At 44.9% G+C, this 12345-nt stretch overlaps 2 protein-coding genes across 3 annotated transcripts; both read right to left on the minus strand.

The window, feature by feature from the left end:
* Positions 1-46: 46 nt before the first annotated feature.
* LOC106581956 (deoxyribonuclease-2-alpha) lies at positions 47-5527 on the minus strand. Of its 2 annotated transcripts, none has more exons than XM_014164544.3 (7): positions 5391-5527; positions 4743-4840; positions 4229-4397; positions 3486-3585; positions 3128-3292; positions 986-1210; positions 47-842 (listed from the first exon to the last, which is right to left on the minus strand). In XM_014164544.3, the coding sequence occupies exons 2-7, from the start codon at positions 4838-4840 to the stop codon at positions 424-426; spliced, it is 1176 nt and encodes a 391-aa protein (XP_014020019.1). In that variant the 5' UTR covers positions 5391-5527; the 3' UTR covers positions 47-423. The 2 variants fall into 2 exon arrangements, with proteins under 2 accessions (XP_014020019.1, XP_014020009.2); XM_014164534.3 differs by lacking the exon at positions 5391-5527 and adding an exon at positions 5170-5374.
* A 3499-nt stretch (positions 5528-9026) lies between these two features.
* Positions 9027-12345, minus strand: LOC106581964 (uncharacterized). The gene is made up of 5 exons (XM_014164553.3): positions 12110-12345; positions 11250-11769; positions 10833-10992; positions 10217-10443; positions 9027-9644 (listed from the first exon to the last, which is right to left on the minus strand). Exons 2-5 carry the CDS (start codon positions 11745-11747, stop codon positions 9504-9506), a joined length of 1026 nt encoding a protein of 341 aa, XP_014020028.1. The 5' UTR covers positions 11748-11769; positions 12110-12345; the 3' UTR covers positions 9027-9503.

Below are 12345 nucleotides of genomic sequence, written 5' to 3' on the forward strand. Positions count from 1 at the left end.
TTGACTAAAATGTAAAAGAGAATTAAAGAAAAAACATTACACATACTTTAACAATCATTTTTTTTAATCATTTGTCACATAAAAAAAGGTTTTTAGACATATAAAATGTCTAAAAACATACCTGAGATCACAATCAACATTGCCTACAGTCATTAGCAACTTATAGAACTACATCGAATGTATCAAAATGCTCATTGTTTAATGATTATAGGAGTGCCACTTCCCTTTCAAGTATGTTTCTATTCATGGCAATTTATGAAACACTCCAAAACTGCCATAAAAAAAAGTGAATTTAATGCCGGTACCTTATTAATCAACATTCTATGGGGTACCTTGTTCACGGAGCTCAATAATGCTAATAAACCTAGCTGCTCAGTGAACTGTGTGCATACTAGTAACTTTACACTGGTGCCACACTGATGCTTACTGATTCATATCTCCCTGGTAGTGCCTTGCATCCTCTACGCCCACATCACACCCGCTAGTCCCACCCCCGCACATCTCACACTCCAGCGCCGCTGTCCGATAGGCCTTCCACACCGTGGCGTCCTGCAGACACACCGTCCCGCCCCCTCTCTTCTCCTCAGCCTCGTTGCGGTTGATGTCGCCCACACACACCCAGCCAGCAGCTCCATCCAACCCACCCCCGGTGGTACTCACGGCCCACTTGGAGTGGTCGTTGGAGGCCTTGAAGGTGATCCTGCCGCCTGGGGAGATAAGCTGGATGTCCAGGACCTTCCAGCCCAGGGAGCAGTCAGAGGGCAGGATGCCAGTGGAGCGGATCCAGAACTGGACTAGGAGGTCTGACTGGAGGGAGGGAGCCACCCAGGAGTGGTACAGATCTAATGGGAGACAGGAGGAGGGGAAATGGGGATATTGTGGTTAAATGTTGGGTCAATCACAATGACAAAACGGTAATGACATGAATAGTCATTCTTACAGTACAAAAAAATGACAAATTAATAGTTTCAAAATTGTTCCTTACCATTATTGAATGATCTCCCCTTGGCAAAGCTGATGAACTCGGTTCCACCCAATGAGGTGAGAGGCACACTGCGATTGGATGCAGGTTGGGTGTGCGGTAAGCTGCTATAGGCCATCTGCCCTTGGCTGTTGTTACAGACGTCAGCCAGTGCGGGCACCAGAGAGGCCAAGGAAGCAGGGACACCACAGTCATACACATTGGGCTGGTTGATCTGCAACTGCTCCGCTGCAATTTAAAACATAATACATGTCAACTGAACACTTCAACTGAACACTTCAAACATTTCAATCAAGGAATTGTGTCAAAAGTAAAGCAAATAATGATGAATTGACTGATCAATCTGTCTGTCTTGTCTGTCTGTGTGATTCAATAGCGTCGTCCGGGTTTGGCAGTCATTGTAAATAAGAATTTGTTCTTAACTGACTTGCCTAGTTAAATAAAGGTTAAATAAAATAAAAAAATAGGCACCAAGTTCCAAGACAAGTACTATCTTAATCTAGAACATGACTTATTAGTATGATGACTTTTCACATTTTTCATACAGAGTAGCAGACAAACGCCTGTACATACAAGACCACTGACTGTGGCTGAGATCGAAAATGTTTTAAGACAAGACAATGCTTTGAGGACGATTGAAGTTGGCCTCCACTGAGAACTCCCATCACAATTAATGACACTCATCTTAAGCTGAACAAAAATATAAACACACACGTGAAGTGTTGGTCCCATGTTTCATGAGCTGAAATAAAAGACCCCAGAAATGTTCCATATGCACAAAAAGCTTTTTCAATCTCAAATTTTGTGCACAAATTTGTTTACATCCCTGTTAGTGAGCATTTCTCCTTTGCCAAGATAATCCATCCACCTGACAGGTGTGGCATATTAAGAATCTGATTAAACAGCACGATCATTGCACAGGTGCACCTTGTGCTGGGGACAATAAAATGCCTCTCTTTTGTCACACAACAAAATGCCACAAATGTCTCAAGTTTTGAGGGCGTGTGCATTTGGCATGCTGACTGCAGGAATGTCCACCAAAGCTGTTGCCAGATAACTGAATGTTCATTTCTCTACCATAAGCTGCATCCAACGTAATTTTAGAGAATTTGGCATTACGTCCAACCAGCCTCACAACTGCAAACCACATGTATGGCGTTGTGTGGACGAGCGGTTTGCTGATGTCAACGTTGTGAACATAGTGTCCCATGGTGGCGGTGGGGTTATGGTATCGGCAGGCATAAGCTACGGACAACAAACACAATTGCATTTTAACAATGGCAATTTGAATGCACAGAGATACCAACAATGGGATCCTGAGGCCGATTGTCATGCCATTCATCCGTCGCCATCACCTCATGTTTCACCATGATAATGCACGGCCCCATGTCACAAGGATCTGTAAACAATTCCTGGAAGCTGAAAATGTCCCAGTTCTTCCATGGCCTGCATACTCACCAAACATGTTGTATGTTGTGTTTATATTTTTGTTCAGTATAACTCCACGAGAGACATCAAACTTATAGAGCAAACATCTCACAGCGGGAGGAGTATGGTCTCTATGGTTACAGTGCCATAGAGGATAACCCCATCTGTCACTATGGTAACAGCACCATTTCCTAGCCAGGTTGTAGTGGCACTTGCTACTACAATATGCTAAAATGCTAATGACCTAAATTGTTTATGCAAATGTTATTTTTGGTTCACAATTGTTGTGTCAACATTAATGTGGCTTTATTAACTGTTGCGTAATAATGAGTTAATTGTCATTTTTAAGTTCATTGCATGCAGGTTTTTCAGTGATAGGGGCAGCAGTACTTTATCATCAGAGACCCACTATTACTGTGGAGAATGACTATGACATAGCACTTAGTTTGTAGGGTCAGCAATAGTAGTACGGCACCCCTGGAGAATATTAGGGTTAAGTGCCTTGCTCAAGGGCATGTCAACAGATTCTCCACCTTGTCGGCTCGGGTTGTACGCACAGACAGTCTGTCTCAGCATGAAACAGAACACATTTGTGTCTTCATGAAACAATTGACAGTTTCATGCATTATAACAGGGTGGATAATCCAAGATACTTTTTCAGAATTCTAAGGTAAATTTATAGTATTCCAAATGACTTTTACAGGATTACAGTCTCACCAATGGCCTGAAAGCGTTCCAGTGGGTAGGTCACACAGATGAAGTTCTGTCCGTTCTGTACACCACTACCTGGGTAGGAATATTGCCCTATTTCCTTTACAGGGGGGAAATGAGGGGTGCTGTGGACCAACCAATAGCCCTGTGTCTTGTCCAATAAGACAACACCTGAGATGGAGAGAGGGAGATAACACACTCATTGAAAACTGAGTCATTTCACAACAGTACATACTCTCTTGTCAGACAATAAAAAATAAACATGCTACAAATGGAGTAGCTGGCCAGAGGCCTGGGTGCTGAGGTTAACATTATAATGTAATGCCTGTATACAGTATACAGCTGAGGTTTACATTGTCCTGACCTTTAGTGTGGCCACCTCGGCTACTAAGGAAACCAAATCCTCTTTCTCCCTCCTCGGGTGGTCTCTGGTCATTGTACAGGATGTATGCAATGTCATCATTCTGCAAAAGAAAGTACACACACTCATCGTCAGAAGATATACACTTTCATGCATATTGCACACTCTAAACTCAGAAACAAACAAGGGTTATAGTGCCAATTGTGTTTGTTCTTTGATAACATGTAATATGCTGTATTTATTTATCATGGCTGTCTGGGTGAAAAGAAAACTCCAATTCCACCTTAGTGAAAATTAAACAGTGAAAGAAACAACCCACAAAAAAGTTATAGATCCACATTTCGATTTTGTTGTGTCATTCTGTCTCATTCCACTGTGACAAAGAAAAAGGGATGGGCCAGCTACCAAAAATAAAACCTCAGCAGTGGTAAATACTGCTATGTGTTGCAAGTGAAACTTAAAGGGAAAATCCACTCAAAAACTATCTTTTGGTATTTTTTTTAATTAGTCCACTGTTGATACAGTCCCAAAATGGTTTGCATGTCAGCAGTCAACTTTCAAGATATTTAACTTCCAAGAAACAACGTGTCACCGGCCACATCATCATGAAAAAACATTTTGGGTCTGTATCAACAGACAACTCATAATTATTATTTATTTTTTTAATCGTTTTTGAGTGGATTTTCCCTTTAAGTTTCACAGTTCATTCAAATGTGGTCTGATATTAATAATAGAAGGAACCAGACCTTCCCCTGCTCATACAGCTGGCCCACTGTCCTCCCCAGGGCTCCAGTGCTGTCATTCACCAACACGTTTCCATCTGTCCATCCCTCGCTCCCTTTGTCCATCAGTAGATAACTCTGTCCGCCGTTGAGAAGTCCACGATCAACATGGGGGAGTTTGTAGAGATAGAACCTGAGAGAAAGTATTTGATTCTCAGTACTGTGTGTTGTTTTAGCATTTTTTATTTATTTAACCAGGCAAGTCAGTTAAGAACAAACTCTTATTTACAATGACGGCCTAGGAACAGTGCCCCTGAACTGCCTTGTTCAGGGGCAGAACGAAAGAATGTTTACCTTGTCAGCTCAGGGATTCGATCTAGCAACTTTTTGGTTAGCTGCCCAATGCTGTAACCACTAGGCTACCTGCAACCCCATACCTTGCTATGCACACTGTCTGTGACTAAGTAGCTAACAGACCTAAGGGAAGAAGGAAGTCATATCAGCTCAATCTTCAGTCTGCCCAGAACCGTTTTCTCACCAGTCAACAGCTTCCCCTTGATCATTGTAACAGGAGATAGGTGAGGAGCCTGCCTCTTCTGGTTGAAACAGGATCATCAGGACAACGAGTGACAACATCTGAAGGGAAAGCAACGAGGTCAAAATAGTTTTAGGAACTGTGAAAAACTATTGCCAAAATGACAACTTCAACATGTGTTGACTAAAATGGAAAAGGGGTGGCTTTAGAACAAGAGCACGCAGCGATGCATTACAAATTGCAACAGTAGCCGACAGTCGATGTTACAATTATGTTACAATGTTGTAACAATGTTTCAGAATTAAACTAAGAAAAAGTATCCGATTTTGCATTGATTTGATATCTAACTGATTTGTCAACTGCTTTAGAATCAATTAGGATGAAGCATAACCCATGCAAACGAAATGTATAGCCTCCTCAAAAATCAGACCTTGAAGCCAAATCCACTGCGTTTTCTTTGTTCTCCTATAATCAGGAGGGACTGATTCAGACCCAGGTCTGCGGACATAATGATCAGCTAGAACAGAAACCCAGCAGGCTCCGGACCTCGTAGGGTAAGAAAGAGTTGAATACCCCTGCTATAGCCTATGCCCAATGTGCCCCACTGTAAGGTTGATTGAAAAGTCATTTCTACATCAACACTTAGCCTACCTTTGAGGAGATAAGAATTTGACAAGGGCGCTGATTCTACAGCTTTGCCGTATCCACGTGATCTTGGATTGTGGCGAACTATTCCATTTCTATATTTGAGACGCATCCTTGTTTTGAAGTATGATGTCACAGGGCGGGCTTTTGGTCACGAGTTAATGAAGTGGAGGAACTGCATTAACGCCCTGGACCAGACGCACCCTTCTGCCTTTTACACATGGGGAAAATCTATTCATTTAAATGGAATCAGAGCATATATGACCATAAAGCAAGCCGCAAACGTATGATACATATTTAATGAACAAGTGTGTTTTCCTTGCTGTTGTCAACAATGGTTGAACAGTTAAGGGATGGAGTTGATACATTTCCACTGTGCTGTGGAAAATTAATCCACAGCACATATAGGCTAACCTAACAGCCTAGTTGTGTAATGGCTGGCAGGAGAGAGAGTAGACCAAGGTGCAGCGGAGTTAGTGTTCATCATTGAATTTAATAACAGAAACACTATACGAAACAAAACAAGAAAACCGACAGCCAAACAGTCCTGTCAGGTGCAAAACACTAACAGAAACAATTACCCACAAAACCCAAAGGAAAAACATGCTCCTTATGTGTGACTCCCAATCAGCAACAACGAACTTCAGCTGTGCCTGATTGGGAGCCACAAGGCCCAAAACAAAGAAATACAAAAAACCTAGAAAACGAACATAGAACGCCCACCCAATGTAACACCCTGGCCTAACCAAAATTAAGAACAAAAAACCCCTCTCTATGGCCTGGGCGTTACAGTACCCCCCCCCCCCCCCCCCCCCCCCCCGGCCGCAAAACCTGACACTGAAGGGGAGGGTCCGGGTGGGCCTTCTTACGGCGGCGGCTCAGTTGCGGAACGTGGCCTCTGCTCCACCCTCGGCGTCGCCCTCTTAGGTGGCGCACCTGGCCGCGCCGAAGGTCTGGTGGGCGACCCTGACTGCGCCCGGCTGGCGGGCAGTGATAGCTGCGCCCGGCTGGCAGGCGGCGATGGCTACGCCCGGCTGGCGGGCGACCCTGGTTGCGCCCGGCTGGCGGGCGGCGATGGCTGCGCCCGGCTGGCGGGCGGCGATGGCTGCGCCCGGCTGGCGATGGCTGCGCCCGGCTGGCGGGCGGCGATGGCTGCGCCCGGCTGGCGATGGCTGCGCCCGGCTGGCGGGCGGCCCTGGCGGCTCCGGCGGCACTGACCCAGGATTCACCAGGCTGAGGAGACATGTAGAGGCCTGGCGCAGGCACAGGACTCACCGGGCGGCTCCGGACAGGCGGGTGGCTCTGGACAGGCGGGCGGCTCCAGACTGGCGGGCGGCTCCAGACTGGCGGGCGGCTCCAGACTGGCGGGCGGCTCCAGACTGGCGGGTGGCTCTGGACTGGCGAGACCCACTGGAGGCCTAGTCCTAGGAGGCGGCACAGGACGGACCAGGATGGGGAGACCCACTGGAGGCCTGGTCCGAGGAGGAGGCACAGGCTTAACCAGGATGGGGAGACCCACTGGAGGCCTAGTCCTGGGAGGTGGCACAGGACGGACCAGGCTGGAGAGATCCACTGGAGGCCTGGTCCGAGGAGGTGGCACAGGACGGACCAGGATGGGGAGACCCACTGGAGGCCTGGTCCGTGGAGGTGGCACAGGATTCACCAGGCTGTGGAGACATGCAGGAGGCCTGGTTCTGGGCGCAGGCACAGGATAGACCGGGTCCTGAAGACGCACTGGAGGTCTAGAGCGCACGGCCTGCACAACCCGTCCTGGCTCGATGCCCAATCTCCCCGGCAGATGTTAGGAGCTGGGATGTAACGCACCGGGCTCTCCACGCGTACTGGGGACACCGTGCGCTTTACTGCATAACACGGTGCCTGACCAGTACTACGTTGCCTCCTGTAAACACAGGGAGCTGGCTCAGGTCTCCAACCTGGCTCTGCCACACTCCCCGTGTGCCCCCCCCCAAAAAAAATGTTTTGGGGCTGCCTCTCGGGCTCTACCTGCCTCCCAGGCAGGTTGTCACAGTGGTCCAGCAATTGCTCCCATGTCCAGTCAATCCTTGACTCCAACACCTCCAGCGACCAGGATGCCATCTCCTCCTGAGCGCGCTGCTTCCTATAGTCCTCCTTGACTTCCATCTGCCCTCTTCTCCGCTGCTTGGTCTTTTTGTGGTGGGTAATTCTGTAACGGCTGGCGGGAGAGAGAGTAGACCAAGGTGCAGCGGAGTTAGTGTTCATCATTGAATTTAATAACAGAAACAAAACAAGAAAACCCACAGCCAAACAGTCCTGTCAGGTGCAAAACACTAACAGAAACAATTACCCACAAAACCCAAAGGAAAAACATGCTCCTTATGTGTGACTCCCAATCAGCAACAACGAACTTCAGCTGTGCCTGATTGGGAGCCACACACGGCCCAAAACAAAGAAATACAAAAAACCTAGAAAACGAACATAGAACGCCCACCCAATGTAACACCCTGGCTTAACCAAAATAAAGAACAAAAAACTTTCGTTTGACAATTGAGTAATGAATATTGAGTGGTTATGGCAAATTGCCTGGGATTGAGAACCTCAACATTCTGAAGAAAGCACCATTGTGCACACATTATAAAGAAATTATACCTTCTTTACATTATTATGTCACTCCCTCTTTCATTGGATTCCAGGCAATGCTAGCAGACTACTGTATGATATATTACACCCCCCCCCCCCCCCCCCCAAAGAGGGCTTTGATGACAGGCATAGCCTAGCATAGCCTACAGTGTATAGCCTACACTTTTGGTTGGTTTGTTGACGTTTTTCACAATGCCTGTCTCATGCCTTTGATGAACTTCTATTTGTGCACAAAAAAATGTGTATGTGTGTGTTCATTACAAAAACACTAGTGGCTCATGAGTCACGTGTCCATGGTAACAAGTGATAAGGTGCTGCTTGCACCTATCAGGTCCTTTCAGACAGGTGCACAATTGCATCTATTTTGTGTCTTTATCTTTTCATATTTTTTATTTATTTTTTTCCATCTTTTAATATCCCACCAAAACAGTTTCTCTGTCTTTGGGACTTTGTTTTTAACAATTGTAAAGAAAGTCTAGAAGGCCAAAGAAAGTTAAGGAAAGTACTCCACTTCAAGTTCCTTGTGTTCCACAGAGCATACTTAGCATTTTGACCTTCGAGCAGCCAGTTGTCATATGATTTGATAACTTTTCACTGCTCTTGCTATTATCACTGCTCTTTAATAAGCTTTACGTATTGGCCTCAATGTCTTCGTCAGCAGTGTGCAGGTTTCTTATTTTTTCTGATCTTATTCAACCTGCAATAAAGATAGCTCAAATGTGCGAGTGCCTTTTGTATGTTGAATCACACTTTGAGGAACTGCCATAATAAGTATTCTTCCTCATCATTTATCACCTTCCCCAGTCTAGACAGTTCAAGACTTCCTCTGAAAGTTGCCGTCTCAGTTGGCAAGGACTGGAGTCTGACAAGACTGCAGGCTTCCTGGAGGCCCCCAGGCTTTTGATGCTGTGTTGGCTCTTGCATTGGCCCTCAATATCTCTGGGGGGTCCAGTAGACAAAGGCTGAGGGACTTTATCGTAAACCTTCTCGGGGAACAACTAGAAACACTCTTGATGCAGGTCAAACATTTAACGCTTATTTTATTCTCATGAGGAGCTGTATTCTAATATAAGATGGAAACACAAACACTCTCATTCATACTTGTTCACTGCTGTGGTGAGCAAAACTAATTTCCTTATATTGCAACAAACACATTAAAGCACCCCAAAGCGTAGGGGCATTTTGAATATCATCCAAATTATTGTGCAGTCAACATACAAATCTGCCCACTCTGTAAGCTTAATATCATACAACAAACATTGGAATTAGTCTCTACAGCATTATGCAACTGAATTGACGCCTCTATTATTCACAAACATGTTTTTTATTAAATTACTGATGCAGTCCTCGATACAGATGATACCGTCAACTCAGACCATAACAGAACAAAATGGTCATGCCTGGTCTGGCCAGGTGAATAAGAAGCAAAAGCCATTGCTCTATAGGACTACACCACATGCTCTCAGCCATTTGAGCCTATCTCTACAGCATGTGTATCTCTCAGGTTCCCAGAATCCCAGGCAACTCAGTCCTCTGGTCCTCCATGCGTCCTCCCTGGACACTCAGCAGTAAGGAAAAGAAGTCCTCATCATCCATAGGCCCTGGGGCCACACTGCGCTGCTCCTCCAGTCTACCCTGGGCCTGAAGTACAGAGACAGTCAGAAACACAACATGGTTTGATGCCTATTTTACACTGGACCTGAGGTACGGAGATGAAACATTACACCTACGTAACATCACATAACATGATGCTTATACCCCATATGACATGATATGTTGTTACACCATACAACATAATACCCAATGCCCATGTTACAGCACATGACATAGCTGTAGGATAATCATTTGACCAGTATTGTTGCAGTAAAATAATCCTGCAGCAACAGCATTTGAACGTTTATTCCATGATGTTGCATGATCGGTGGTTAGGCTATAAACTGACCAAAATTAAGCTACTTGAAAAGGGAAATACTGTTAATATAACTGTGTTAGTGCGGGTTTTCCGTTAATTTATGTAAAGCACAAGTCATTGCATTTCCTGGTGTGCAGGAAAATTAAGATCCTTCATCTGTTATGCCAATGTAGCACTGTAACATGATATCAACGTAACACCATATGACATGATGCCTACATGATATTTTGCTTATGACAAGAACAAAATAATGTTTTGGTCAAATTGACATTTGGCAGCTTGGGTGATTACAGTTACTTACTTGCGAGATGAGAATCATATTGTACAAGTCCTCGTTCTGCACTGCAATTGGAGCAGACTTTTTAGGCTTTGTATCTTTTACGCTGCTCCTCTTCTTATTGGCTTTCGGCTTAAGGGGTGGGACGTCATGTAGTTCCACCCGCTGGTCGTCAAGCCGACGGCTTTGGGAAGTAGCCACCAAGTCAAAGAACTCATCTTTCTGCAGCGAGGTCATTGAGGAGAAATGCACTGTTGGGAATGGAAGGGGAGAAAAGAGAGTGGAGACATGCTACATTTAGTGTCCTAGTTCATTTAGTGTCCTAGTTCATTTAGTGTCCTAGTTCATTTAGTGGCCTAGTTCATTTAGTGTCCTAGTTAATCATTCAAGCAATATTATTTCAATATTTTACTAATGTACAGAAGACATCCTAATATCTGTCCCTGCCACAGTTATATGATAGAAGAGCTTCAATGGATGTTAGTACCGTACAGTTATTTACGGCTTTCCCCCTTCTGTCATTTGAAGTGAGTCAGCGTGTCAATGGTGAAACAAGGGAAGCTAATTGCAACAGTTGTTATGTTTACCACAGTCACTTAGTTAGTTATCATTACAGGGAGTTGTTTTCACATTCTATCACCTCTGTGGGCTCTGTGGGCCGGAATGTAGGTGTTGGGTTCAGAATGGCACCTTCTCCTCCCTCTGAACGAGCACCGCTGGTCATTGAGTCGTCTTCCTTCTTGCAGAGTAAAGACCAGGTCATACAGCGCGTCTGGGAAGTAAGGGGTTAACCGTTGAGCCTGGGAAAGACAGGTGGCAGAAAGAGTAGTTATTATCAAGGACTTCAAAATGGGGGGTATCACTACTCATTTCAAACACGCTAGCATTTCCACACCTACAAATTCTGTAACCACAAAATCAACCCCTCATTCTTCCACCACTGGAATGTTGTTTGTTCTTTTTCTATATGTGAAAGAAAACCCAAAAACGGAATTATTGTAATTGTGGGCACAAGGGAAATTGCTGTACTTTTTTAGTGAAAGCAAATGTTATAAACCTGTTTTGGGGCATGCTCTGGGCTCAGCGTATCTTTGGGCAACTGGTCAAAGGGAAGATGTCTATTTGTGCCAACTTGTAATCCTTGTGATGGTTTGTCCGTCTCCAAATCTTGTTCTGCTGTTTTGTATTTTTCTGTTTTATCCACCATCGCCATCCCCTCTTTCTTGCCATGTATTTTCGGTCCATCCATTACTAATTCATCCATCCCTTTAATGTGCTCAACCCCCTCCTCTGTCCCAGTCTCTCCTTTTGCTTGATTTATAAGGTTATCCTTTTTTCTTTTGTCGCCATCTCCACTTTCAGTGTTGGCTTTTCCAGTCTGTCCATATCTGGCAGTGACATCCTCTTCCGCACTGGAGTCTTCATCGTTGCTCTTGCCTGTTATTGGCTCTATCCCTCCCGCAACATCCCCCTCCTTAATAATGATTAGATCCTCCAAGTGCTCCTCTTCAGCTGTTTCAACTTTGCCCTCTGGGTATTCCATGACAACATCCATTTACGTCTGTCTCAGTGTAAACCTGACAAAAAATTAGATAAGACAAATATATCAACTGATGTTCTATTGTACATTATGAAGATTGTGGAACTGGTTCTAAGAAAATGTATTAGGTAATCAAATAGAGTTGATCAAAATGTTAACTCCCAACAACACATGTAGAAGACTTCTAGCGTGATACAGACTGAACAGCCACTGTACCTGTAAGCATAATATGGTATAATCTCAAGAGGGGTGTTTCTGAAAAACCAGGACTGGTTTCCTGCTCACTTCTTCAGGCACTGAATTCCTATCTTGGATTGTACTTGCCCGCCTGCCAATCATTACCTTACCCACCCACACTCTCAATAAGTCTATCGTACCTGTGTTTTCCTGGAGTTCAGTTTCTGATAAACATCATCTTCTTGTGTCCACATTGATTAGGTATGGCATCACTGATTCACATGGCAGTTTTCTTCATGACAACTAATTGCTATCAGTTATGCTTCACATATCACCGTGACGAGCTCTCTCTCGCTTTCGCTCTCTCTGCCTGCCTGTCAGCCCTCTAGTCTCTTCCTGTTCCTCTTACCCCAACCCACCCCTATTTATTTGTCCC

The sequence above is a fragment of the Salmo salar genome, chromosome 02 (genome assembly GCF_965601325.2).
Source record: "Salmo salar chromosome 02, fSalSal1, whole genome shotgun sequence".
Taxonomy (NCBI): domain Eukaryota; kingdom Metazoa; phylum Chordata; class Actinopteri; order Salmoniformes; family Salmonidae; genus Salmo; species Salmo salar.

What these genes read in the sequence shown, in the direction of transcription:
- LOC106581964 (XM_014164553.3), bottom strand. Translation starts at nt 11,747, where the DNA reads ATGGATGTTGTCATGGAATACCCAGAGGGCAAAGTTGAAACAGCTGAA. An exon ending in GGCCCACAGAGCCCACAGAG is followed by an intron (nt 10,444 to 10,832) that starts GTGATAGAATGT and finishes CATTCCCAACAG; the next exon opens with TGCATTTCTCCTCAATGACC. An exon ending in ATATGATTCTCATCTCGCAA is followed by an intron (nt 9,645 to 10,216) that starts GTAAGTAACTGT and finishes TCTGTACTTCAG; the next exon opens with GCCCAGGGTAGACTGGAGGA.
- LOC106581956 (XM_014164534.3), bottom strand. Translation starts at nt 5,247, where the DNA reads ATGTCCGCAGACCTGGGTCTGAATCAGTCCCTCCTGATTATAGGAGAA. An exon ending in AGCTGTATGAGCAGGGGAAG is followed by an intron (nt 3,586 to 4,228) that starts GTCTGGTTCCTT and finishes TTTCTTTTGCAG; the next exon opens with AATGATGACATTGCATACAT. An exon ending in GGGGAGATCATTCAATAATG is followed by an intron (nt 843 to 985) that starts GTAAGGAACAAT and finishes GTCTCCCATTAG; the next exon opens with ATCTGTACCACTCCTGGGTG.